Source organism: Neopsephotus bourkii, unplaced genomic scaffold, assembly GCF_033783945.1.
Source record: "Neopsephotus bourkii isolate Nb327-2 ecotype Australia unplaced genomic scaffold, CSIRO-AGI_Nbou_v1 NB_730, whole genome shotgun sequence".
NCBI lineage: Eukaryota > Metazoa > Chordata > Aves > Psittaciformes > Psittacidae > Neopsephotus > Neopsephotus bourkii.
The window spans coordinates 1,409,337-1,436,651 of NW_026901228.1; the positions used below are offsets into that span (position 1 = coordinate 1,409,337).

General features: G+C 39.6%; 2 protein-coding genes and 1 long non-coding RNA gene across 7 annotated transcripts in view; 1 reads left to right on the plus strand and 2 right to left on the minus strand.

The window, feature by feature from the left end:
* Positions 1-299: 299 nt before the first annotated feature.
* On the minus strand, positions 300-4,537 carry LOC133212648 (uncharacterized). Its single transcript, XR_009725563.1, has 3 exons — positions 3,290-4,537; positions 1,836-1,936; positions 300-800 (listed from the first exon to the last, which is right to left on the minus strand). It is a non-coding gene; the product is annotated as an uncharacterized LOC133212648 (long non-coding RNA).
* A 282-nt stretch (positions 4,538-4,819) lies between these two features.
* Positions 4,820-5,566, minus strand: LOC133212677 (basic proline-rich protein-like). Its single transcript, XM_061354365.1, has one exon. It carries the CDS (start codon positions 5,564-5,566, stop codon positions 4,820-4,822), a length of 747 nt encoding a protein of 248 aa, XP_061210349.1.
* SPOPL (speckle type BTB/POZ protein like) overlaps positions 4,910-27,315 on the plus strand; it is a 39,629-nt gene continuing 17,223 nt past the window's right edge. For 2 of the 5 annotated variants that reach the window (XR_009725568.1, XM_061354352.1), the window contains exons 1-4: positions 4,910-5,193; positions 22,687-22,821; positions 22,960-23,081; positions 23,361-23,512. Coding sequence is in view for 4 of the 5 variants with exons in the window: in XM_061354352.1 (XP_061210336.1) it covers positions 22,744-22,821; positions 22,960-23,081; positions 23,361-23,512 (352 nt within the window). In the remaining variant the exon portion in view is untranslated. Of the gene's footprint in view, positions 5,194-5,259; positions 5,506-11,336; positions 11,362-22,686; positions 22,822-22,959; positions 23,082-23,360; positions 23,513-27,315 lie in introns of those variants that run through there. The other 3 variants (XM_061354348.1, XM_061354350.1, XM_061354351.1) reach the window with 3 other exon arrangements.

The following is a 27,315-nucleotide window of genomic DNA, read 5'->3' on the forward strand; positions in this document are numbered from 1 at the left end:
ACCAATCTCCAGTGAGTTTTCTGCCACTATGCATTAAAGAAATATTCATAGGAAGACATGATGCCTGCTTTGAAGCCATTACTATCTATTTTAAAACATAACAGTAAATACAGTAAACACAGAAAGAAACTGAGGGAAAGGAATATGACAATAGAAAGCAAATTCTATTCTATTAGTTTAGAATGCTATTAATATATGTGTTCCTTGAACTAAAAAGTCTTGAAAAGCTAAAATTGTGTGGGAAACACTTACTGCCTTGCGAAAGTTTCGCATGAAAATGTTTTAAGTATTTATTTTGAATGAAATAAGAAAGAGAAGCTCACACAGAACAGCTGCTGAGCTAAGGTAAAGATTGGAAGTCCCAAGTTCAAGTCTCTGCTAAAATTAGTGTTTGTTTATACAAAGTATAAAAAGAGAAGAACAGGCAAGATGCTAATTGTGTATCAGGCAGTAGCTTAGTGGTTAAGGTTTTAACTGTGATGTGAAAGTTGGGAGATCGAGACCTGAATCTGACTCACCCAACACTGGCAGGCTCTTTGCTAAGGCCACTGGAACACTGCTTACTCATACATCACTCTCCTCCTTCAGAAGAAACTGTGTGTTTGTTAAAACCTTTCTGCAAAAACTAGAATATATTTTACAGTGAAGGGTGCTGTTTCAAAAGATGGACCTTTTCAAGTGAATACACACTCTTTTGAAACATTACTGAACAAATTCAGAGTCACATCACTAACTTGTAAGAAATTAGTTGTTTGCTGCAGTTTAACAAGTCTTATTATTTTCCTATTCAGGAAGAAAATCTAGAAGGAAAATATAAAAAGAATATTGAAAAATCAATCTAAATTAGGTAATGCCTTAATACTCTAGAATTTTAAATTCCTCAAAGAAATTCAAATTCCAAAGCCACTATATTATGAAAAGACTAAATACTTCCCTGCTGAAATTTTAAAACTCTCCATAAAATTGTGATTTTTATCAGCTAGATCATGCTTTTCATTTACTTAGTGCAAAATCACCCATACATCTTGGCAATGCATTTGCAGTGCTGTCTACTTGCTCTTTTAAAAGTAAATAGGGTAAAGTAAAATATTATGGATTTATCATGATTCCTCCAGAAAGTGCTCTCGCTTACACAACAGACAGGAAAGGAAAACAGAAAGCATGTGACACTAGCATGGTCTTGGGAGGTTTACCATTGATTTTGCTAGCACAAGTAAATAAAAATAATTAACTTGGTTAAAAAAATAGATGAGATTAAATTCTTGTCTTGAGTGTCTTTCAAAAAGCTTATTTTAATGATATAAACATTTGTGAACCTTCAAAACATTGCAGTCATGTGCTTACACACATATGCATGTGTGTATAATGCTTCCTTTCACCAAAAAGGTCTCAGTGAGGTTTATAAGGAATCTGTAATTAGGATATATAATTTCACAATTGAAATGTGGCTATCTATTGGGCAGAAAATGACTTCCACTTGTAACTTTATCCTGAAAATCATTTAAACACATGTTTATATATGCAACTACTTTCCCTAAATCTGTGGGACTGCTCATATACCAAATACTTAAAAGAAGTCTATTTTACATGCTCTGAGGGTTAACACCATCATATATAGCAACTGAATTCAGGCAGTTCACCTCATATCACAAAACAAGGGTGAGGGAACCTGGTCAATAACCCAGAATAAATTCTCTCTTTCAAACAGAAAAACGGCAAATCTGGTATCTAATACACAGCAGACAGAAGTTGCATTTCAAAAGTTTATCTAAGGTGATAGTCCCAGCAGCTTGAAACTTGATCACCCTGAAAGGACAAAAGACTGTGATGCTTACCTAGACTACAGCACTTAAAATCTCCAAATACTAATCCTTTTATAACTGTATGTTAACATGGTTCCTTATTCTTTCTAGGAGCACTCGTAAGTAAAATTATTCTATAAAGAAATCCAGAGAATTATTGAAAGTCAGCCCTTGAGAAGACATCCAGATTGACATAGCAGCCTTCCAGTGTCTGAAGGGGGCCCATAGGGATGCTGGGGAGGGACTCTTCATTAGGGACTGCAGTGATAGGACAAGGGGTAATGGGTTAAAACTTGGGGAAGTTTAGATTGGATATAAGGGAGAAATTCTTTACTGTTAGTGTGGTGAGGGACCAGAATGGGTTGCCCAGAGAGGCTGTGAATGCTCCATCCCTGGCAGTGTTCAAGGCCAGGTTGGACGAAGCCTTGGGTGGCATGGTTTAGTGTGAGGGTGGCATGGTTTAGTGTGAGGTGTCCCTGCCCATGGCAAGGGGGCTGGAACTAGATGATCTTAAGGTCCTTTCCAATCCTACCTATTCTATGGGTGTAGCCAAGGGATATCATCAGTTTGACTGGATGATCATTGAGGTTCTTTCCAACTTAAAATATTTATTCTACTCTATTATCTTTTATTCTGTTCTAAATATGAGGGTTTCCCAATGCAGGATGGCACCACCACAGTGCAGTGCAAACATTGCTCTGTCCCAGCAGAATCCGGAAGGAAAGAAATTCTACAACAGTGTTTTTGTTCTTTTAGCTTTAATATCTTTTTAGACAATAAAGTAACACAGCACTTTCTCCTTAAAAGCCCTGAAAAGTATAAATACTCCCAAGTTTCTGCCAGAAAGTAGTCTATATTGTAACAGCATATTCTTGTGGGGCCTCCCTATATAGTTTGAGAAAATACAGTCTCGGGCTTTCACTCTGGACCCAGGAAAGTCTCATCGTCCTCTGGTGTCTGACAAAATCTTTGTTCTGTAGATGCGCTTAATCATTTCACCTTATCTTGTTTTTCTCTAATACTTTCTGTCCTGCCTAATTAGATTACAAACTTTGTCTCATATGTTTCATAAAAAGTCTGGCATAAAGGGCTACTTACCTCAGTTGACACACCAAGTGTTGCCATAATACAATTAATACCAATGCATCATGATGTGACAATATTTCACCTTAATGTGACACAAGAGGCTGGTACTATACAGTGCACTTTAATTTAGCACTGAGGTGAGAAACAAGATCAGGGTATGAAAATGAGCACCCAAGGGGGAATAGCAGGAAATACGATTGAGCAGTGGATGAAAAGTACAGGAAAATAAACTTCTATTAAAATTGACTGGAGACTCCAGATCTGGAAAGTGGTAGTTGCTTTGCTTGGCAACCATCTACGCACCCTTCTGTGGCATTTGCCCACACACACACGAATATTATATATCTGAGAGTGAGCAAACGAACTTTTCAGCCCAAGGGATGCATGAGCTGTAATCTCACCTTCTGTCTGCTGACAAATACGCTTGTGTTTTTCACAGTTCCTGTTAATGATCCATCTTTGCAGACTTTTCCAAGAGGGGGATTTAACAGAGATGGTGGTTAGTTACCATATACAAAGGTTCACTTTGCTCACTGCATTTCCGGTGTGCTAAGTTGCTCTAAATCATAAGATTCCCATTACAGACTCTTCAGTTACAACTAGGAGTACACCCCTGATTTCCAGTAGCAGAGACTGAATTCTGACTCATAAAAGAGTGGATATTCTTTACATTTGCAAAAGTGTCTCCAAGCACTGAACTGTTAGCTTACAACATCAAGAATCCTGGTAGTCTGTGTTCTACACGTGTCTCATACAACCAACAAAGATATACTGTGATTTCTTCCAAGTAATGGGCCATACAAAAGGTAACAGCCTCGTCTGTTCCCCCCCCCAAGCATCCTGTTTAGCTATACGAAGTAAGTCCTGGTTGTGTCTGTAATGATATTTCCTACAAGAACTGGCTTAAAAAAGGCTCCAAACAAACAAAAAATGCTGAGCCACTTGAAAATACAGCTCAGTGTTGGACAGGTTCCTGAAATAGTTCTGACTGAACTAGTAATATCAAAAGCAGTACGGCCGTCAGTGCATTTTTCCTTTGCAGGATGAATTATCCAGGGCTCTGTGCCTCACTAATGCAGCTGTATTGATTTTGAGACCTTGGTAGCTTGGGTATCTTTACACAGCACAATACTGTGTATATGTATTCTTAGCGCTCATTCTCAAGGGATGCAATTAGGGTGTCACTGAGTCTTAATTGTCTTTATAGATTGTATTTTCCTTAGAGCCCTGGCCCTTAGAAAAACAAAACATACTGCTTATTTCCAACCCTCCACAAAGAAGTCTGCAGTACTGTATATGGAACTTACAATTATAACATCATTTATTTTCAGAAGCAACTAGGAAGATAACGTCAATGATCTAGGGAAATTCATCCCACCTGGGCTGAAAGAAACAGATCTGACCAACAGCTCTCGAAACTGGTGGTGGTGAACACATGTGGGCGGGAACAGAAGCTCCCCAGTCAGGGAGCTGTGGAGTGAAAGGCTCGAAAGCCACGCCTGTGCCAGCAAAGAGCACAGAGCAGATCTGTGCACCACGTAAGGTGCTGAGCTCAACATCAGCACTGTAAGTAGGTGAGCAGTTACAGTGTTGGTTCTTGTCAGGTCCTGATACCTGGTAGAAGGCTGGCCCTCACGAATGGCACTTTCAGGTCAACTTCTTGAATCAGACAAGTAAGACGTCCTCAGAAGTCCCATCTCGCCCCGCAGCGTGAGCCAGTTGGTCGCGGGGGGTGATCCCCGGACACTTGGCTCCAGGGCAACACTTCCGAAGCCACCGAAAGCTCACAGTACAAACCCCTGAGCTACCCTACCCCCAGCACCACCCTTCCTCACCCGGAGCCTTTCCTAAGGCGCCCAGACACCACACGCCCGCCCCATTCCGGTACTCAAAACAGCAGCAAAGGCACCGAGCGCACCTCAACCATAACCTCAGCAACCCCACCCCCATGAGCCACTCGCAAGCCCCGCCCCGGGCGCCGCGGGGGAGAGGGCGGGACCACGCGGAAAGTCCCGGATGGAAGCGGCACGGCGTGTGGCAGTGTGACCCCTCCCTGCCCGGAAGTGTGGCGGCGGCGGCGGCGGCGGCGGCAGGAGCGGTGGCGGCAGCGGGGCCGTACGGGAGCCGCGAGGTACCGAGCGAGGGGGAGGGGCGGCAGCGGGTCTTGTCGCGGGCAGCGATGCGGCTCCGCCACCGCCCGGTCTCGCCGCATACGCCTCCCGCCGGGCACCGGTGACAGTCACACCTTTCCCCCCGTCCCGGCAGTATGAGACCCGCCGTGCCTCCCAGCCAGCGCCGCGCTTCGGTACGTACCAGCCCGGGCAGAGAGATTGGGGAGAAACGGGAGGGGAGCATTGCTGGCGGGCGGGTTGCGTGTGGGGAGCAGGCCTTTGTTGCGCTCTTCCCTGCTCATCGCCGTGCCGGCGGGGCCGGCCCAGGTCCCCCTGCCCGGGGCAGCGACCTTGTAGGGCCCTTCCCGTGACGGGGACCAGGGGTATTGCTGAGGGGCTGGGGGTACCGCTCCCGCTCCCCCTCAACGCCTCGCCTTCGCGGTGGCGAAGCCGCCTCGGCCCGGGCCACAGGAACGGAGGAGGCTGGGGACTGGTGTTGCTTCCACGTATGTAATCCATACCTTGGGCAGGACGCGCTTCATAATGGGCTGTTGCAGGCCCTGGCATGAGTGCTTTCGGCTGCACGGTGCAGGAGGCCGTTGTGCGAAACTGGCTGTTAACATTTTCTGCTTACGCTCTTGGTGTTACCCTAAGCTTCAGTTTGTGCTGGGGAAGTTCACATCCGGGGAGAAACAGGCAAAATAGGGGGTTTGGCTCCCTTCTTCGGGCCGCGGCAAACTTTTGGGGACGCTGTAGCAGCAAGTGAATAATGTTTTAAGAGCTCGTGTTTGATTCATCTGTGCTGTCTGCACCATTTTATGCGTGGTCAGGAAACGGCACTGACTAATAGTGGTTTTCACCTGATGATGTCATCTACCGAAATTCACAGGAGTCTGGTGAAATTTGCATCATAAGGCGTTTTGAGAGCACAAGTAGTTGAGAAGGAGCATAGAGAATGGGAAAAGGCATAACAAAGAAGCAACGTGATCCCTGTTGATGAGTTCACGATCCTTTTTTAATTGCAATATACTAAAATCAGCAGCTAATTTTAAAATGTAGCTTTGCTTTGTGAAGGTATTCTTAGCTTGTTTTGTAAAATGGTGTTGAGAGTTATAAAAATAGTGTTTGAACAAAAAGGATTGTTTCTAACCTCCTGCCGGGGAGAACAATCTGTGAGAGTCAAGCTGGGTCATTCCTTTTCCTTATCAGTTTTGCAGAATGCATTATTTTGATAGATTTCCCATATGGTTAGAGGAATTTGTACCACAGTGGTGCTGAAGCTGAGCCATTTGTATGATGGCCAAGGCGTTTGTTTAACTGTTAAAAAAAAAAGGTTTGGTTCCCTTTTTCAGGGTTGTGGGTTTTTTTTTTTTGTTGGTTTTGGTTTGTTTTATTTTGTTCGGGTTTTTTTTTAGTGTAAACTTTATTATTTCTGGAAGTAAAAAGCCCATTTTAGGGAGACACTTAGCAGTCACTGTCACTTCTGAAAGTGTTTTACCTGGCTTCCCTATCTGGGCCTTCTGGCATGTGTGACTAGCACAAGCATAAATTTTTGTTTGTGAAGGATTTCCAGTGTGTGTCTACTGCACAGTATTTCTCCCCACTCTGTAAGTGGATGTTTGCTCAGGACAGGGAAAATAATTTCTAAACAATACACCTTTTATGTGTAAAGCTGCAAACATGGCAGACTGTGGTACATCACCAGAAACTACTTTTAACTCTCTTCTGGAAACCTGAGTTTTTAAATATCCAGAAATATCCTTGGTGTTATATTGCCTTGAAACAGCGTTCTGCCAAACTTTTAACTTTGGTACTTTACAGTCTGCTCTTAAACTGTCAGCGAAAATAAAGCATTACGTTCTGAACTTGCATAGGCGTTGTGAGCTACTTGTTGCTATTAAAAACTTCAATATGCTATAGACAAATATAAAATAAATTTGAAAAGATATCAGTTTTTCCTTTGCCTATTCACCAATTTTAGTTGTCAATACATACAGTTTACTGTTCTTGGATTTTCACTTGAAATCACGTATTAGAAAACTTCCTTCCCTCCCCCCCCCCTTTTTTTTTTTCTGTTATTTTTATCTGTTAATTTGGGGCCTTTGAAAGTATCAAACACAGATGTACAGGAAAGATAAGGAAACCAGTTGACATTAACAGTAGAAGTTAAAATGGAAAATAAATAGCTGAGGACAGCAATAGGTAGTGTAGTTACAACTTGCATGTGGATCTCATTGACTTACCTTTTTATTTACCTTTCCTTTTTTTGGGTCTGCATTTGTTGTTTTCCCACACTTTCATACAGTCTCTTCACAGTTCTACCTTATGTTCTCTTTATATCTTATGCTCTTATAGAAATGATTGCAAATAGAAATATTGAATGTCCCCTGCTTCTAGGGTATGCTCAGAAGTAGGCTTCTGTGTGTGTTTGTCATGATATAATGAAACCAGGATACTCTTGCTAAAACTACACTATCCCAGTTTGGTTGGCTGGTTTGGTTTTTTGATTGTTTCTCTTTCTGTTGAGAACAAGTGGATATTTGAGGTATTTTCTCTCTCAGTTTTTGTGGCAGGCTCATAGACTCCTTGTAGGTATTTCTGTCTCTTTGTAAAAAGCAGTCTACAACATGCTACCCTTTCTCCTTCCTGCGTATTTAGCAAAACACAGTTAAGAGTAAGGACATGCAAATGACATTATTACACCCATAGAAAGCAGTAACCTAATCTTGTAATCATAAAATAATGTGGTCTTCAAAATACTGCACCCTGGATTGGAACATGAAGATGTTGAAAAGTGTCAGCGTTGTTCCCTTCCCACCTTATTTAGGCTTTCCTTCACTGTGAATGTCAGAGCACTTTGTTGACAGTTAGCTCTTCCTTAACCATCTCCGTTGCATTGGCTGTCACATGGTCAACTGTTGTTTTACTGATGTTATATTAACTTATGTGAATTGAAGTCTACTAGTATCGTCAAGCTGAAAGGGCCCTCTCCTAACTCTGCAGAGGTTACTGGACTGAGGAGGAAGAGCATTTTGGTAGCCACATGGGCTATGTTCTGTTGCGTATGTCCTAAACCTTGCATTTTTAGGATAAAATAGAAGGACTTTGCCTCAGTGGTTGTCAGTACCTGCACCATCATGCCAGAGATTTGCTTTCCAAGAGACTTTCATACCTTAGCTCATGATTCCTTTTCCTCTCTCTGCAAAATGCGTGCATATTCACAAGAGGCTTCTTCCTTGCTTTGATTTCTTGAGAAACTTTCCAGTTTGTCCTTATGACACCTTTTTTTTTCAATTACTTCTTGTTCCACCCAAATCAAAAGGGCTCCCACTGGTACTGTCCCTTCAAATGGACAGTAGGAAGTCTCTCCTTCAGTTTGTGCTTTGTTACTTACAAGAGATTGTTGCAACTGTGTGAGGGGTGGAGGTACTTTTATAGTGCAATGCAGACGTAGTAGTTACTGAGAGAAGATGGTCACCCTAGTTGGGTGGGTTTCTTAAAGCAGTGTGTATACTATGTTATAGAGTGTGTGTTGTTTTGTGTGTTTGAAATCTTAGTAATGTTTTAGCTATTCAACTTTGGTGGGGCTAAACTTTAGCAGAAGTTCAGTGTTGGAGTTGAGGTTAAACAAGAAAAACTCAAGTCTCCTGGTTCCAGTTCACCTGAGTTTAATAAGCTTCCTGATGTGGGTATGTTAACCTGGATTAAAATGATTCTGTATCAGCTGTAAAGAGTTATGGTTTTTTGGTGTGTTTTTTTTGTGGTTTTTTTTTGTTGTTGTTCTTTACAAGGAATTGCTTTGCAAGCAGGCATGTTAGCTGTCAGTGTTGTTTGCATATAGCATTTAGGAAATGTAGTGGAAAGCGAAATATTCTTGCAGCTGAGTCAGAAACTAGTTGGCATGGAATAATGTGGAGACCTCACATGTACAAATTCCCTGAATTAGATTACTTATCCTTGATGCTGCCTTGTATCTCCCATATGCCATTTATAATTTGATTTTTTGTGAAAAGCATCACACTTGCCACTTTTCATTGGTTACTTGTCTTTTTCTTTCTGTAGAAATCATCCAAAATAGGTGACATAAACCAAATGTAATATGTTACTTCAGGAATTTGACAGGTTTTTTTTAATGAAAAAAGCTGCTTTCTTTCCTGTGCTGCTTATTCAGGGATTAAAGATGGACTAAATGATTTGAAAGTGGACTTTTTCTTTCCTTTTTTTTTTTTTTCATGTAGTGTGGAATGCTAGGTAAAAGGAGAAAAGGGTTAGTGTTGAGTTCTCACCTCTATAAAAGAGGCTGCTGCAGGTACTTGTAACCATTTTATATTTTAATTTTTTTTGTTGTTGTTTTTAGTATTAGAAGTGTCTCAGTGTGCTCTCCCTTGATTTCATTGCTGAATATATGGAACGAAGCTGTTGAGTTTGGGGACCATTTTTAAGATGGTAATTTGCTGCTTGTGTGTCTGTGAGGGTTTTGGTGGCGTGGTTGTTTTGTTGTTGTTTTTTTTTTTTGTTTTGAGACTTTCTTTTTTGCAAGTTCAGATCTCAGCTCACTTAGTTGATGCGCATTATTTGAAGTGGTAGTTTGATTGTACTCTTGCTGTAGGATTGTTTTAGAATAGACAGCTATTTTGCCTTTAATTAGTGGTACTTTGTCAATCCAGTAGTGAACAGTCTGACAGTTCTGCCTGCCTTCATCTATATGACATTTGCTCTTTGCACTATATTGTGACTTGACTTCTTAAGCAGTTCAAAGGTGAATTATCATTTGATGTGTAATTTAACTGGCTGCTTTATAGAAAGAAAAAGTAATTGAGTGCCAGGGAGAAGCTCTTGGCGTAGGCAGCATTGCTGCTTATGGAATAAATGTCTCCAGCAGTTGGGAAACTTCCAAAGTTCATGGGGTGGGAACCTCTTACTGTTATACCTGCCTCTGTTGTGCAGTGGAGATCACTGGGTGAAACCTGGGAGGCAGGGTTCCTTTTGGCCTCTTTCCTTGTTGCTCCTTTAATGTTTATCCCCTCCCAAGAGCTCACTTACCAGTTGGTCAAGTCACTTGCAAAATCAATTTATAAGTAAGGTTACGGATGGAGAAGAAAGGAATCGGGGGCAGTGATGACTTGCACTTGATTTGTTTCAAATGACTTGTTTAGTTGTGTATTAAATGCTTTGAAAATTAATTAGGCTTGTCTGTCTTTAGAAGGGGTTGGGGTTAGTTGCATCAGTTGTTGCTTCCTGAAAAACTGAAATTGCATGTAGGTGCCAAACTCATTCTGGCCTGAGGAATAGCTGGTAAAACTTTCTCCTCTGGTGTCATACTTTCTAGTTCTCTGTTCCCTGCTGATGATTTCTTTGGAAAACTACTTGTCCAAAAAGTTTTTATTTTCCTGGCTTTCTTTATTCATATTCAGTTTCTAATTGATGGGTCTGTTTTCTCCATCAGCATGGCCTGTAGCCTGTGAAGTGGACTGCCATTTTCAATATACAGGGATTAAGTGGAAAAAACCCCACTAGTTTAAGTTGAAAAGAAATCTAAATATCAGTAATTTGTTGCTTTGATTGCTTAATGTATTAATCTAATGATCCAGATTAGCTAGCTAATAATTTCTTAATGCTCTTCAGAAGCGGCACATGTTTACTGTATGAGGCATCTAACACAATGGGGCTCTTAATTACTTCATCTGTAGACTTTATCTTAGCAACAAAACAGCACTCTTTGATGGCATTTTTTTGTAAATTTTAAAACGTATGGGAACTTTTTAACAGTTTAATTTCAGAGTTGCTTGTTTGTAATCAAAAATCTTGAAGATAAAATCAGAACTGTTTTGTAATGAATTTAGGTAACAAGTGTTTAATATAGCTTGCTTCAGCTTCTGGGAGCATTATATCATGAAAATATTAAACTAACTCTTTTGTATAGGTAGCATATGCACCTGTGGTCACACTGATATTTACTTCTGAGATCGAGTAACTGTTCTTGTAACAGAGGACAGAATACAGTCACGTCAACTAATGTGTTTGTGGTGTGCGTGAAATTAATTGCAGCAGTTTGCATACATACCTGTTTTAAATTTTTTTTTGAATGCATTTGGAAAGTTCTGCTTTGTATGAACTCATTTAAAGATGTGAGTCATACTGCTACAGTTCTGGAAATGTTACACTAGAAATCAAATTGTTTAAAATCCCTTGCTGCTTTGAGTAATTGTAGGTTAATGTAATACGTTGCTGTATTGAGTGTTGAAGTTGGTGTGATCTTACTTGTAGGTCTGGTACTGGATTTGGTGTGTGGTAGTTTCAGAGGAATAGAACGTGTAAAATCCAGCTTCGATGTTTTTTTGATCTCTGCAGAATATATCAAGGTACCTTTTGCTTGTTACTTCTATGTGTATGGCAAACAGACTTTTAAAATGTAAAATGGCAGCTGAAGAATATTTGTGTTGCAGTGGGTGATTTATAAGAAACTGAAACTTCTTATACTGAAGAAGTTTGCTTAAAGACATTTTTTGCAAGTTTTACAAAATACACGAGGCAGGTGGTTGATCTGAGGGGAAAACAAATAAATGCAGTAAATAGATCTGGAAGGGTTGAATTAATACTATTACATCCTGTGAGAGGCTTGTGATTAGGGGAGTTCCTGTGTTGCTTATCAGTGTGGCTGTTATCTTAAAAAAAAATAAAAAAGGAGGGGAGGGGGTTGGAGGGGATTGGGAGGGGGTTAGGAGTGGGAGGTAATCATAATACAAGTAGAAGTGGAAGAAAACCTTGCGTAGGCAGTAGCCTGCTCAAAATTTGTATGTGGTAAGCTTTGTACTCATAGTTAGTTGCTATAATTAGTTGTATTGATAAGATTATCAAGCAAAATTAACCTTTATTCTGTGATCAGATCAGTTTGAAATACTGAAATACTGAAATATTGTTTCACAGACCAGGCATCGTTTTTTAATAATTTAAATACCAGTTTTATTTGGAAATGTACCATCCTTTCCAGAAGTTGTGAGACTCTACTCACTGAGTGGTGGTGAGGAAAAAATACATGGCAGTAGAATCATCTAATGTTATTCTGGGTAACTAATAAATTATAGTGTGTAAGCTTTCACAGGTTTCCAGAGTCACTTGTGAAGATGGGCTCAGCACTTGATGTTAGTTGACTTTTTGATTTCCTGATATTAAGTTGCATTTTTAACTTCTGTGTTTTTTTTTTTTTGTGAAAGCAGTATTCTGTGGCTGAACTGGATCATCAGGATGATTCACAGTGCAGTTGTGTCTCCTGAAGGGAGGCAAGAAACAGCAGACTTGCATCTGCTTTAGGTCTGCCTTGTTTGACAGCACTGAAGACAAAATAATATTATTTGCTTGTTGTAGCAAGTGGAGGACTTTGCAAGCCCAGCTGTGCTAGGGTATCAATAAAGAGAGGAGGAATGTTAGGTTATTTGAGCATAGATGTCAGTGGGTGATGGCTTCGGTAGTCTGCAGCCTGTGCAGCACAAGTTTTTGAAACAGCTTCTGGCAATAAGACAGCTACTTGCAGTAGTAGTTCACAGTGTGGTGGTTTGTGGAGTATGTTGCCAGCAAGAGCTTCTCGAAGGCAGCTGAAGCAGCTTATGAAAAGACTTAGGTGTGATAGAATTTACCATCTTTTTATCAACCCTGTTGCTTTTGTCAAACTAAAATCTGCTTAACTAAGCCCAGACTAGACAGGCCACTCTGACAGCCCTGTGCCATCCTGTTTGCCTTACTGTTGTTTTTAAACTTAATTAAACATTACCTGCAGAGGAACAAACTGATGGCATAATGAGACTGTGCTGGGAAGTGAGGGAAATGTGAGCAAACAGCCTGTTTGACAAGGTGTGAGTTAAGATTTTACGCATTCATGCTTTGGTAACGAGGGCTTTTTTGCAAGACAGTATTTTTCCTATTGCTTTCAATATAGTCTTAATGCTCAGAGGGTTTGCACAAGTTTTGTTAGGTGAGTAGGTGACGTGTGTTACCCTTTGCAAGAAAGATCTGTAGTGAGGGGCCTGATACAGAGTAACCTGCACCATCCCCCTGTTCCCTTTCGCTCTCATCCTGTGTTGCAGTCCAAGGTTGCAAATAGAGCAGTGAGTTCTGCCACCTAAGCAGGTGTAGAAGAAGTGGGGTTTGGTGTTGCGAAGCAAGAAGTGTTTATTGCTGAGTAGTCTTGTGAAGCATTAAATGGTTCTGTGCAAGCTGAAAGCTACTGAAATCTTTTAATGCTCAAACTAATTTCAAAGAAGTAACATTTGCGTGAAAAAAATGTAAATACTGCTTTTGGTCTTGGGACTTACTCTTTCTAATCTATAATTTTAAAAGTTCACAGCTCCTGAGTTTGATCAATTGGTCTTTCTTAAGAGTTTTAAATTGCTTTTGTTGTGGAAAACGGTATTTTAAACAGATTATTTTGGAATTGTTTTTAAATCCAGAAGTATCAAGACAACAATCTCAATGTTTTTGAAGCAATAGGAGAAATTGTGTGTCTTTGAACTTAAGAAACCAGCCTCTATTGGACTGAAGTTGGGAGCTGGATTCAGTGATTCTTTATGGGTCCCTTCCAGATGGAGGCATTCTACGAACTTTTAGGATTTTCTTTTTTTTACCTTTCTGGGTGTGAACTTATTTAGCTACAGTCTGAGACTGCAAGTCAAGTTTTGATCACCTTGATGGCTTTTGTCAGGAATCTCTGAAAGCACAGCTATATGAGAACCTAGTTAATACTCACTAAAACAAGGGAGTGTGCAGCTGTACCTCTTGACCTACCTATCTTTCCTTTGGTGTTGTCTGATCAGCTGTTGAGGATGAAATTTAATACCCAGTCCATTGAAATGAGTTCAGTTTCAAGACTGTTTTGGGTGAGCTAGCATCGAATGCAGTTTAGTCCTCTGGCAGAATTGAGTTTTGGGGTTTGGAGATCATATGTAGGTTTCTGGTTTTGTTTTTTTTTTTTTTTTCCTTAGTTTTCCAGCTTATAAGTATCAGTTGGTTTTTTTGCACAGTATAATACACTTTGTGACTGTCCTGGTACAAGGCATAAGATGATGAGCTGTATGAACTGTACCTCTCACAAACCTACCACAAAGTTGCATCTCTGTGCACAAATGTGTCCACTGTTTGCCATGATAGGTAATGCTGCAAGAAATGAATTATAAAAAGCCCTACTGGTAACATCTGTGAGCTTTTGGCTGCTGAAAGCAGTTGTACCGTTTCAGTGTGGACTTTGCAAGTGATCACCATCTGCAGAGGTTAATGAGGAGAGCATTAAGCTGCTGTTGCACTTTACAACTCTCTGCAGCAACTGAAAGCATCTGTCTCCAGAGAGTGTAGTCCAGTGCTTTTCATAAATCTTAGGAATTTAAAAAGAAAGGAAAAACAAAACAAACCACCCCAGACTAACTGAATCTGCTGGGGAAAGATAGTTTTTGTTACAATTTGAAGTCAACTTTCCATTGGTTTTTACAGATACTTGTTTCATGTGCAAAATTGAAAGCCAAGATTAGTATTTTCAATTTGGTGAACTCTTAATTGTGTGTAATTGAAGTATTTAGAGAGGGAAAAAAAAAAGTCTTCATTAAACATACTTTAACATGCCAGTGATTTGTTTGAGTAAGAGTAATATAGTAAAACTAAGGATAGGAAAATATCACTTTGGCTGTATACAAGGAAAAGCCCCAAATATCAGTAGATTATTTGAACAGAATAGTTTTCCAAGTGGAGTTGTGGTAGAAATACCCATCTTTTTGGATCCCATAAAACTGGACTGGTCAATGAAATTGTTGAAATATGCTGTAAGAAATAGTACTGCATTTCCTCAGGGAAATGCATAGATGACTCCCATAGGGGATGGTCTGGGCTATCTAATAAAGGGTGCAGTGGGTTTCCTATAGTACAGAACAATAACGCGAGGCTAATGTTCTGGGGTATTATTAATAAGCTTGGCAGTTGTAAACTAGACAGTTACAGTTCAGTCTCTGCTGGGAACTATGTTTTCTCTCAGCTGAGGTAAAATTCAACTGTATTTTTCAATGGGTTGGGACAGGAAATAAAATTCAGAGCAAAGCCTGAAAAATGCATGTACTCAGCTTGACAGTTTTTACAACTAATAGTAGAATCTTGCTAATTTTGAACTGCTGACTTCAATGTTATTAGTTATAGCTACACCACCATACTCCTGAAAAGTTGGGTGTTTCACATGTGCTGGGTTTTGCCTGGCTCTTCTTTGCTGAGGCTCTTCTGCTGGAACCCCCTTGAGGATGTGCTTTTAAATTATCCAGTCTTAGTTGGAGCTATTTTAAGATGTCTCTGACCCCAGCTGCCTGCCCAATCTCTGCTGGAGTTTACTGTCCCTGGAGTAGGGGTGACAGTGATGAATATGTAGTTTCTCAACTGTCACAGTCCCATCCAGGGTTAGTGGTTTTTCACACTGGAGAGCTGTGGAGTGGGTTATGCATTGGCTGGTGATGTGGGTGCTGAAGTGTGTGTGTGTTTCTCCTGGCAGGGCAATAGCTTCCAGCAGTGCTGGGGGCCTGGCAAGGGTGAGATCTTCAGTGTGAAGAACATAGGAGCAGCCAGAGCTTATGATTTAAGCCCCCCAAACTGATTTAGGTTTGTACGAACTTGGTTGCTATTGTGTGATTCAAGAGCAAACTTAGATAAGCATTTTTTTAATACTATGTCCTAAATAAAAAAAAGTCCCCAAGTTCTTCCTTTTAACTGTTAATAGATCTCTCACTTCTTCAGTTAGGGTTTTCCTCTGTATAACCCAACTGTTATTCCCTTCTGCTTGCTCTAAAAAGGAAACAGTTCATATGTTAGAAGTACTACAAATACAGAATGTAGCATATCCTTAACCTATATGTTTTTTAACTTAGGGGGTGTATATATATAACTGCAATTGTTTAAGAGTTAGTAATGTAGTTAAATGTTGCAGTGATAAGGGATTAAATTCAGCAAGTACTGAACACTGTATTTAAATTATGTAAGTATATTTTGAGTATGTTTCCATAGAAGCAGTTGATGATACTGAACAAATTGGCAGCAGGGTTGGAACTAAATGATCCGTAAGGTCCCTTCCAGCCCAAACCATTCTATGGTTATATGAAATTAGAAAACTGCCTAAGCTTAATAGACCTTTCAAATATTTGTAGTTTTTGTTGTGTATCCTATAGCAGAAAATTTAGTTTAATCATTAGCTATAGGAAATATGCAGCAAGTCTTTCAAAAAGATCAGTTGTGAAGACATGCAAGTCATGTTAATTAACAAACAGTCCTATCTGTTACAAAGTTTAGATTTTTTTGCATACTTACTAGTAGAAATCTTACCAATTTTTGTAAGTATAATCAGATTACTACACAAAATTTTAAACAGGGAGGAAAAAAAAATATCTCTGATCAGATATTTTTAGTCTCTGAAATTTGGTGAGAAAGTGAATCTTTCTCCGGTAGATTTGATCAGCATTCAGGCCCCAAGAATTTCATGCCACTGGATAGGCATGACTCAGGTGATGGGTGGCTATTACACAAATCTTTCCATGGCCAAGGAGGAAGGGGCATGGCTTTCTTGGGCCTTAAACAGTTTGGCCTTCGTAAGTTGGTGCTACCTAGAACTGTTCGAGTCAGCTGGAACATAGCTTCAGTTAGGGGTGCAAAAGTAACTTTGTGTTGGGCCTTATAATGTCTTTCACTTTATATGTAACTATTTTGATATGGTTTGTTCTCCATCTTTAGCTTCATAAATGTATACTCTCTCACCCAAGAAGTGGTAAAATTCAGTATTTTTCCCAGTTGTTTGACTCTGTAATTTAAAAACCAAAACTGATTCCTTGAGTAACAAGTAACCATAGGTAGTATTATATATGATACTTATGTGATACTGTGTAATTGCTCACTAGTGAGAGGAAATTAAATCAATACCTCTGTAACTAGACAGTATTTTGAATGAGGTTTTGGAAGCTGATTTTATTGAATGGAAGGCTTATTCACTTTATATTTATTTTCTTTAAGTTTTGGCTGTGCAATTAGACAAACTATGTTTGGTTTCTGAAATAGACATTTACTAGGAATAAAAAGTTGGAGGAACAGGGTGTTATTTAGCAGTTAACTTTCATAAGGTGATCTTTTATTTCAGCCAGTGATGAAATACTAGTATTTCCAAAGAGGGGAGTAAAAAAGTTAATCTGTAACAGCTTTTCATTTCTTGAGAAGTTCAGTCCTGTTTGAGAAGAAACTGTCACCATTCAAATAGAATATGTAATACATATGTTGGGAGTTCTTGGTATAGTAATTTTTTAGGCTTTCCTTAGAGATGGCTAAATGATATTAATACCTCTCACTCATAGACAGAAATTTACTCTTAGTATTTTTGCATTAGCTGTTAAATGCTTGATGTGGTTTGCTGGATAGAGGTGTTTGATGTTTCAGTCACAAGCTCCACAGCCTCTTTCTTTGTGGAGACGGTGCTCTCATGTTTTAGAAGTGCACAATGACATTACCATTAAAGGTTGCTTTGTTGTCCAGTTCCTGGACAGGACACGAGAAAAAGCCTGCACTGTGCCAGACTCACTCATGTGAGGGTATCCCTTCCTTGAGGAAGGGATATCAGAGAAAAGAGGGTCAGTAGGAGCTGATCATCAAGTTCCTAATGTGCTTTCCTTCTCACTCTTGAGGGAGAAGGACAGGGTCACTGGCTTGCTTGGTGAACTGATCTGTGGGTTAGGTTCTGGCAGGCTGGATTTGACTTTTGGGGTGTGTTGGATACCCTGCAGAAGACTGTTTAGCTGTTCCTGCCAGTAATTTGCTGATTGTAACACCTTATTGAAATACAAAGATAATTTATTCCTATGGTCACTGGTTAACATGCGCACCTGGTTGTGTGCATTTGCTACACTATTATTACTCTGAAAGAACTGTTAGCATACAGTTGTTACACTGAGCTTCTGCTCTCAGATGTGGGGGCTGGCAAAAGATATTGCTAACACTTTAGACAAATCTTCAAGTAGGTTTATGAAGTGTTTTGTAGGTTTATTTTGGGGGATTAGGAAACTCCTCTTTGTGTTCATATGCATGTGGTACTTTCTTAATGAGCTAGTAATTTTTTTCAGTGAAAAAGTTGAGATGATTCAAACACAAGATGTAACAACCTGGAAATGTGTTCTTGTCTAGCTCTAAGAGGTTGAAAAGAAACTGGTTAGAATAACATGGACAAGTACTCAATTTTGGGGAAAGGAAGCAAGATGTTTTCTGGAATCCATGTTCTGTGGATGTATAAAGTAGCTTTGAATCTTAAGATCTCTTCTTAAAAGTTATGAAAATGGAGAGCTGATGCAGCTATTGATGAAATTTAGCGTAAATGCTTTATGGAGGGTAGCCCATGCTCTCTTTGTCCTTCATGTGCAGGTAATTAATGATAATCAACTTACATGGCTTGAAGCTTAACACAAGTATTTTTTTGACTAGGAAAGTACTTTAGTTGATTCCTGAATAAAATGTGCTTTGAGAAATTCCTTATTATCTGTGTGTCTGCAAACCCACTACTGCTCTGCAAGTGGTACCCAGCTCTGTGAAGATCCTAATTTAATTAGGAGCAGTCTACTTGGCAGAGTGATTAGCAGGTAAAACCAATACCTTCATGAAGAGACCAGTACAAGCGGTAAGCCCATCATGGTTGGATTAGAAAGTAGAAAGAAGTTGTTCCTTGTGAGGGTGGTGAGGCACTGGCACAGGTTGTCCAGAGAAGCTGTGGCTGCACAATCTGTGGAAGTGTTCAAAGCCAGGTTGGATAAGGCTTTCACTAAAGTGGTCTAGTGGAAGGTGTTTTGTTGTTTGTGGTTGGGTTTTTCTGAAGTTAGACAATGAAAGTAGCATCTCAGTGAGTAAAATCATCACTGACTGCTGCGCAACATTCAGTATGGGTATACAGTTTCATTGAAAAATCAACCAAGCAACAAAGGTAAAAATATATCTCTTTCCCTTTGAAAACCAGAAACTTCTTTTACCCTCATCCATTAAAACTTGTTTTACTGCTCTCAGTGCATGCTTACTCTGGTCAAACACATCTGCCTGGCAAAATGGCCACACTGGTTTGTTAAGCCAAGTCCAGGCAAGTAAGGCCTGAAAACTCTTGGAGGCATTACCTGATAATGTCCTGTCACCTCTGGTGCTTTGTCATTATAGCCTGCAGAGAAATAAGTGCAGGTTCTAGCATGAGTTGCTTTGTCCTGCGGATAACAGGTCTGTCTTTCTGCACTTCAGTCATTTAATTCTGCCCAGTCATTCTCAGACTGGTTTTGTGAACTGCAGCTTCTTCTTGTTCCCAACCGTTTGATCTAATAGGCTGTGATGAGGGCTTGGTACTTGAAAAACCTTTTTGTCAGAGCTGAGGGCAGTGGCTAATCAATGATTCATAAATATTTTCTTCAAAGTGGTATTTAGACATCTCCCCAGGCAGAGTACAGTACGTAGAGCAAAGGGGTAAATGTGTAAGTACGGTTTTTCTCTTACCTTCAGTCTGCCCTTGTAAGGTCCACTTTGCCCTGGTAGCCATCACTGGCCACAGGAAGTGGGTAAGGCTCTTGGCCTACAAGGCCTGCTTGGTCAGAGCGGCAGTCTGGGGTCTGAAAAAAATCCTTCCTTCCCCAAACACCTCTACACTTCAGAATAGCATCTTTGAAGCTTGTGTTCTCTTTCACCCTGTAGTTTTGGTAAATATCCCTACATCCCCAACCAAATGCTGATTAATAGGTTAAGGGAGGGGCAGATGAGCAGTACTGCTAGACTGTTTCCCTGCTGTTCCTGGCAGTCTTTTGGTATGTCTTGACAGAGAGCCTCTGATGCTCTGTGTTACTTGTTCTCCCATGTTCAGTTTTGCTGTTAGTTGGTTTCTTACTACTTTTTTTTTTTTTTAATTACACATCCAGGCATATTAAAAAGTAAAAAAGACAGCTCTTCAACACAGGCTCACAGTATGATATGAAGTATTTAAAGTTATTGTTTTCTCACGGTTTTCTGAATCTAAAAATTTGATTAACTTGGTAAATCCATGCCAGAAAAAAGTGATGTCTAAATCTGTTCTTCAAAGACTTATCATGAGCTCATGAAAATCAGTTTTCTAGTTCTAATGCTGTAAATGGAAACCTAACAAAATGCTGAAGGATCTGTAAAGGGTACTTACGTAAAACCGTGCTTTCCGTCAGAACTTGAAATTAAAAAAAAAACCCATGCAGCAGGTGGAAGCAGCCTGTGAGGTACAAATGCCCTGGGTAGAGCAGGTACAGAGACAGGGTGGCAGACACCAGAAAATAATTGATAATACCCACCCTTACTTAAATTGTCAGAGAATCGGGCAATTTAGCTGTGTGACAGGAGGGGGCAGATAAGCACTGGTGTGTGGCATAAGGTCACTGGATGCTTTCTAAAGGGCTTGCTATACAGCAGTTATTTTCAGTCTTTTTCAGTTTGGATACCCTTTCAGAGCAAACTAGGCTCAGATCTGCTGCTCCTTCATGGTTACTGGGAGCTGAGCAGTCTAATGGTCTGAAAGAATTGAAGAGCAGATTAGAGATGGGGTCCTGTGCATCTCATGCAAATGACAGAATAAGGAACAGGGGTATATTTCTTGGAGAATTGAAGAAGAGCAAACAGGTTCAGTAAAGCTGAGGTGAGCTGTTGTAATTCTTTCAGGATGTGTTTTTATCTAAAATCCATCATGTATTTGGGTAGCAGCTTCAGTTGTTACCATTGAATAGGATCTGCTTCCAGAAATAATGGTAATATAAGTATGAATACTTGCTTTATGAAAGAGGGATCTTCACATGTATGTTTCCCAGGAATTCTGTTCTGCATGGTTTTGTACAGTCAAAACAAGTTGTAAACCTGCAAACAAAATCTCCGTAAACACAGCTTTCACAATATACCCAATTCTTGCTTAAAAAAAAATACAGGGCAAGCAAGTTCCATTACTTAGAGTGGCTGTTTGTTTCTAGTTTTCATCTATGGAAAGTACTTTTAAGTACTGAAGATTGACGTAAATAAAAACAAGTTTTACTTACCAAAAAAATAACTTGTGAGAGCTGAATTCTATTTATGATTACACTTCAGTGTCTCTGATCCGTGTCTTGCAGGAGACCTATTAACTTGATTTTTATTTAATTTCTTTATCTGTCTAGTCATAGTAGGTCTGTTAGTAGAGATCCAGTATGGGATCTGATTATATAGCATCTGCTTCCTCATCTCATAAACTGAGAATTAGTTTTGTTTTCAAGGTTTCATAAATTTCATGATTCAGAGTGATTCCCATGCCAGCAGGATTTAATGGGGAATGGCTAATTCTTATCAAAAGTAAGTGAGAAGCAGCCCTAGAAAGGCAAGAGGGAAGACATCTACCGAGGTTCATGGCAATTTGCTGAGAATTCTTTCCTTATAGGAATAATAAATTTGTTCACGTTGTGACTGAATTACATGTGGTCTTGTAGTATCTTCTTACAAAAGCTTGCATAAAACCTTGTTTTTAAGTGTTGCGTATCCCTAAGAAAAGAGTTCCAATATGGTTAGACAACTAATGCTGTTCTGTCACAAGAAAGAAAGACCTCTACGGGGAAACACTCAAATGTTGCAGGAAGATCGTAGTCTTCTGATGGTGCTTCAGCAATAGCAGGATATGTTTAAAGAAACTTTCTGTGCTAAGAGAAAATATTTGGTGGCAGACAATTGTCACTTTCATCTGGTTTGATCAGGGTTAATTTAACTTCTTTTTGCAACTTAATGGAGCTGCTTAAGTGAGAAGCTGTGCTTCTGGCAGAACCTATCTAAAGTTGACAAAAAACTCAAAGGAGAGTCAGCACAGTAACCCAGAACCTACCCTCTTGAAAAGCCCGCCTTCATTCATTGGTTATATACCAAGACTAGCACAGGTAGGCTGCTAATTTGGTGTGTGTGGCTAGATGTGATGAATCTGGGCATGTGACTCAGTTTCTGATGGGCAGAAAAAATTGTAGTGCTCTGTTAGGTGATAATCCATAACAATATGGCTTTATTTGCTATTAGAAAGTTCTCTGGGTTTGGCAAATTGACTTAGGCTGGTTTTCAGTTTTGTGCTTTGATAAGGAACAAACACATGATTATGGTGATTATAGTTCTGCAGTTGAATCCGTTGGTGTTAAACATACAAGGCAATCATGAAAGACCTATGAAGAAAATACTTTAAATGCAAGCTTAATTTCTTCCCTTGAGAAATCCCAGGATTGTTTAAACCTGATAGCTAGGTGTTCTTCCAGGACTGAATTATGCCTGTGTGGGCAACTAATACATTGTTAGTAATAACTGAATGCTCACAAGCTCTAGTTACTCTCCAAATCAAAGGAGAAAATCCTGAAGAAAGTTGTAACACAACTGGTGTGATCAAGGTGATAATTTGCAAAGGTGATGTTGAAGTAAGGTTGTTAGTGGTATTGTATGATGCACAAGTGCTTGCTTTTATGAAGTATTGCAATGAGGATTCAGCCTGTGAATTTTGTGTACAAGTGATCATTAATGTCAGACATCTAGCTCATCTAAATAGCAGAGCCATTGTCCTCTTTCAGTTGCGTCATTTACTAAACACAGTAATATGGATATCAGTGAATATTTCTTTCCACACTTACAAAGGGTGAACAAAATGTATTAAATTATTTTTTTAGGAGAATTACTGAAGTCTGGATTACTATCTTGATACTATAAACCTGCAGTAAGTGGCAATGTCAAGGGTTCCTACCCCACCTCCTCCTGGGGAGATGTCCAGTGGACCTGTGGCTGAAAGCTGGTGCTACACACAGGTAATGTATGTAAATTCCAGCGCCTTTATTTTGTAGTCATAACTAAAAATAAAATTACTGAGCCATGCTGACAATCTAACTAGCTGGTGCAAGTTAAATTTTATTGACAGTTTCTACATCTCTGCATCTTTTATTCAGGTTAAAGTAGTAAAATTTTCCTACATGTGGACCATAAATAACTTCAGTTTTTGCCGAGAAGAAATGGGTGAAGTGTTAAAGAGTTCTACCTTTTCATCAGGGCCAAATGACAAAATGAAGTGGTAAGGTCTTTATTCTAGCAACTTCTTTGTGGGTTTTGTTTGGTTTTTTTTTTATTTGTTTTTGGTTTGGTTTTCCCCCTCACAAAAGTTGCAAAATTCAATTGTAAATAAATATTAAGAAGTTTTACTGTAGGTACAGATTGGTTCTAATTTCAAAATTTCAACAGTCATAAGGGAAACATTCATTTTTTGTAGCATGTATCATTGTATTTTATAAAAGTATTTCTGAATTTATTCTGGATACTATTGAGAAATGTACAATTTCTGTGTTCCTTTCAGGTGCCTGAGAGTAAATCCAAAGGGATTAGATGATGAAAGCAAAGACTACCTGTCATTATATCTGCTTTTAGTCAGTTGTCCAAAAAGTGAAGTCAGAGCAAAATTCAAATTTTCCCTGTTGAATGCTAAAAGAGAAGAAACGAAAGCAATGGGTAAGGGAATCTTAATGTATTATGTGTGGATTTCTAAAAGCATTCCTGAAAAAAATCAGACTTGGAAGTTTTTCAGTTGAGAACAGAATTTAGTATGGAGATACACTTTAAAATACACTTTTAATACACTTTTAGAAACTTAATTAAAAATCTTGTTCATGTTTCACACTTTCCTGATTGCTGAGCTATGTTAATTCTATCCTGAGCAGTATAAATTACAGCACATTACTGTAGTCACTCCAGATTCTTATCACTTGGCTCTTCTAGCAGATTATTCTTGCTTCCTATTATTAGGGGCGCATTTGCTTGTTTCTAGCTGCAGTGGAAATGTTTGATTTCCATAGTTAATTGGGATAAACATGCATGGCTGGTGTTTGGGGTTTTTTTTTAGACACTCCTTTACAGTGTTTTGGTCTACTTCATCTGATTTACGCTTTAATTTTAGAAACATGAGCTGAATATACCTGAGGAATTAGGAAGGAAACTTTGAAATAAACAGTGATTTAGTAGCTGCTTTAATATGAAAAATACGGCTCTTAGTTTTAAAGTTACAAGCTTAACCTTCATTGGAAACACTTTTTGGAAAAGCTGTAATTCTCATAAAAATATGTAATTTAATGCTGGTCTGCATGGAGCTTCTGATGTTGCTAGTCCTATATATGAAAAATCTGTCTACTTTTCTTCCTCCTACTCCAGGACTTAAGAGATCTTGCAGGTTCTGTTCTGTTGCAAGTTCTGAATTTCTTGGAAAAATCTATGGCTCTCTAGTACTCATACTCAAAGTTCATGCTGCTTTCTCCTTATGTAACTAGGCACACTTGTAATCTTGAAAGTAAATCCACAAAACTGAGTTAAAATCTGAAACTTAAATGGTTAGACTTTTTGGAAGGAAAGGAAATACATACATTGACTCTATTTATCCTCTTCCACTGATACAGTAGGTTGCTTCAATCTCTGCAGGCCTCCTGGTTCTGTTATATGAACAAAAGTACACTTTTGTGCATATGGTGGATTGTAGTTTTTGGCTTGAAACAGACTTAGAATTGTAGAAGCATAGAACAGTTACGGTTGGAAAGGACCTTAAGATCATCTAGTTCCAATCCCCCTCGCATGGGCAGGGACATCACGTACTAAACCATGTCACCCAAGGCTCTGTCCAACATGACCTTGAACACCGACAGGGATGGATGATTCACAGCTTCCCTGGGCAGCTCATTCCAGTGCCTCACCACCCTCACAGTAGAGAACTTCTTCCTTACATACAACCTAAACTTCCCCTGTTTAAGTTTTAACCCATTACCCCATGTCCTATCTCTACAGTCCCTATTGAAGAGTCCTTCCCCATCATCACTATATGCCCCCTTCAAATACTGGAAGGCTGCTATGAGGTCTCCATGCAGCCTTCTCCAGGCTGAACAGCCCCAACTTTCCCAGCCTATCTTCATATGGGAGGTGCTCCAGTCCCCTGATGATCCTTGTGGCTCCTCCTCTGGACTTGTTCCAACAGTTCCATGTCGTTTTCATGTTGAGGACACCAGAACTGCACACAATACTCAAGTGAGGTCTCATGAGAGCAGAGTAGAGGGCCAGGATCACCTCCTTTGACCTGCTGGTCACGCTCCTCTTGATGCAGCCCAGCTTTCTGGGCTGCAAGCGCACACTGAAGCCGATGTTCATTTTCTCATCAATCAGCAGTCCTTCTCCACAGGGCTGCTCTGAATCTCTTCTTTGCCCAACCTGTAGCTGTGTCTGGGATTGCTCCAACCCAGGTGCAGAACCTTGCACTTGGCTTGTTCAAATGTGATAAGGTTGGCATCAGCCTATCTTACAAGCATGTCAGGGTCCCTCTGGATGGCATTCCTTCCATCCAGCGTATCAACCAAACCACACAGGTGTCATTGGCAAACTTGCTGAGGGTGCACTCAATCCCACTGTCCATGTCACTGACAAAGTCCAGTAGTGGACTGGTGTATGTAATTAGATGAAACTGCAATGTAAACATAAAAAAATATTTCAAGATAATCAGAGAATCACAGGATTGTTGAGGTTGCAAGGGACTCTGGATGTTGCCTTGTCCAGTCCCCTTGCCAAAAGCAGAATCAGCCAGAGCAGTTTGCTTGGAATCTGTCATGCTTTGAATATCTCCCAAGGGTGGATACTCCACAACTTATCTGGGCAACCTATTCTAGTTTTTAATTAGATACTGCTGGTCCTTTTTTGCTTTAGGGGTTCACTGATGACTCTTGTTCATTTGTTGCCCACCAGCACCCTAATCACCAGTCACCTGTTTCTTCCTGATGAGTAGGTCTGCAAGCAGACACTGAGCACATTGTTTGCATTGGCTTCCCTTCTAATCCCATAAATTCTCTGCTGGTTTATCATTCACTGCAAGGCAGAGCTCCATGCATTCCTACAGGTCTCATGTAAAGGGTAGCCTAGCCTTTCCAAGGAGACTGAACCTGGCCACTGCAGCACTATGGTCCCATGAGCTGTGTGGGGACAAGATGGTAGCCCTGCAACTGCACACAGAGTTCTAATTTCCCCTGTTTCTTCCTCATCCTGTGTACACGAGTTTATGAGCACTTCAGAGAGGTGCTCCAGAAGTGTTACTTTAAATGCTAAAAGTCACAAGGTACTAAACCCCAAAAATCCTATGAGTAACTGTGTTTTCAGTTTCTGCAGTAGTAGCTGTCCTGTGTTTGGCGCTACAAGAATTGTAAACATATTTTTATTTTGGGACAGTACCAACAGAAATCTTATCTCTTGGACTTTCCAGCCATTTACCATCTGCTTCTGGACATGCTGTGTTTTTATTTATACAGTATAGTGATGCCCAACTTCGGTTGTCCTTTGTAAATTGATAATTCACGCACAGACTGCTTCAAATGATGAAGCTGTGTATAAAATACATAACAAAGTAGCATTTGAGCTTTATTAGGAGGAAAAGAACCACATTGATGCTTTTACGTTGCTTTATTTTTGTGGGTTTTGTATACTTAAATTGCTACTTGCTAATTTCAGAGGGTTTAACACTGGTTGTTGCTGATAACAGTAAAATTTAAGTTTTCAGAATAAAGAATTGGGCTGAATCTAGAGGGAAACAGTTTTAACCTCTTCATTTTTTTTCTGGTTTTCTGTATTTATTCCATTATGAGGTTTGTTGCGGATTTTTGGCAAGTGGATAAAAACATGCAAATGCTGATCCAGATGCCAGAAAACCTAAATGGTATTTTTTAAAATGACAATTTTTCTTTGCTGTGCAAATTTAAATGTAACAGTATTTGACATTTGTTCTGTTGGCCTCAAAGCCCACACTGCACTTAGTAAGTGTATTTCCGTCTGCTTCTGTGTTCTGCAGCATAAGGAGGATTTGTAGTTGTTTGAATGTGCAATAGAGACACTTCCTGTATTGTCAATTCCTGAGTGGTTCTTCATTGTATTATAAAAAACAGAATCAGAACCTGTACAATATATTCTGCTTGGTCTAATTCTAGTGGAAAATCTGTTAGGAATATCATTTTTCTAGCTATTGGCAGTGAGGACAATGTATTAGACACATGTTTGCTAGCATGTGCAGTCTGTTAAATGGTCAAGTGTGTTTCAGTGGTGCTACCAAGTTGAATAGAGAAGTCTGACTTTCCTGATACCTTTATTTTAGATGTTGTAGAAGGAATTATATTTTAACAGATTCTGTAATGGAAAATACATTGCTTTTATAACAAACTTCTGACTTCTAAATTCTTCTCTAAAAGGCTAAAGTATCTATCCATACAGCTTTGTGTGGAATTGTATGGAAATATGAT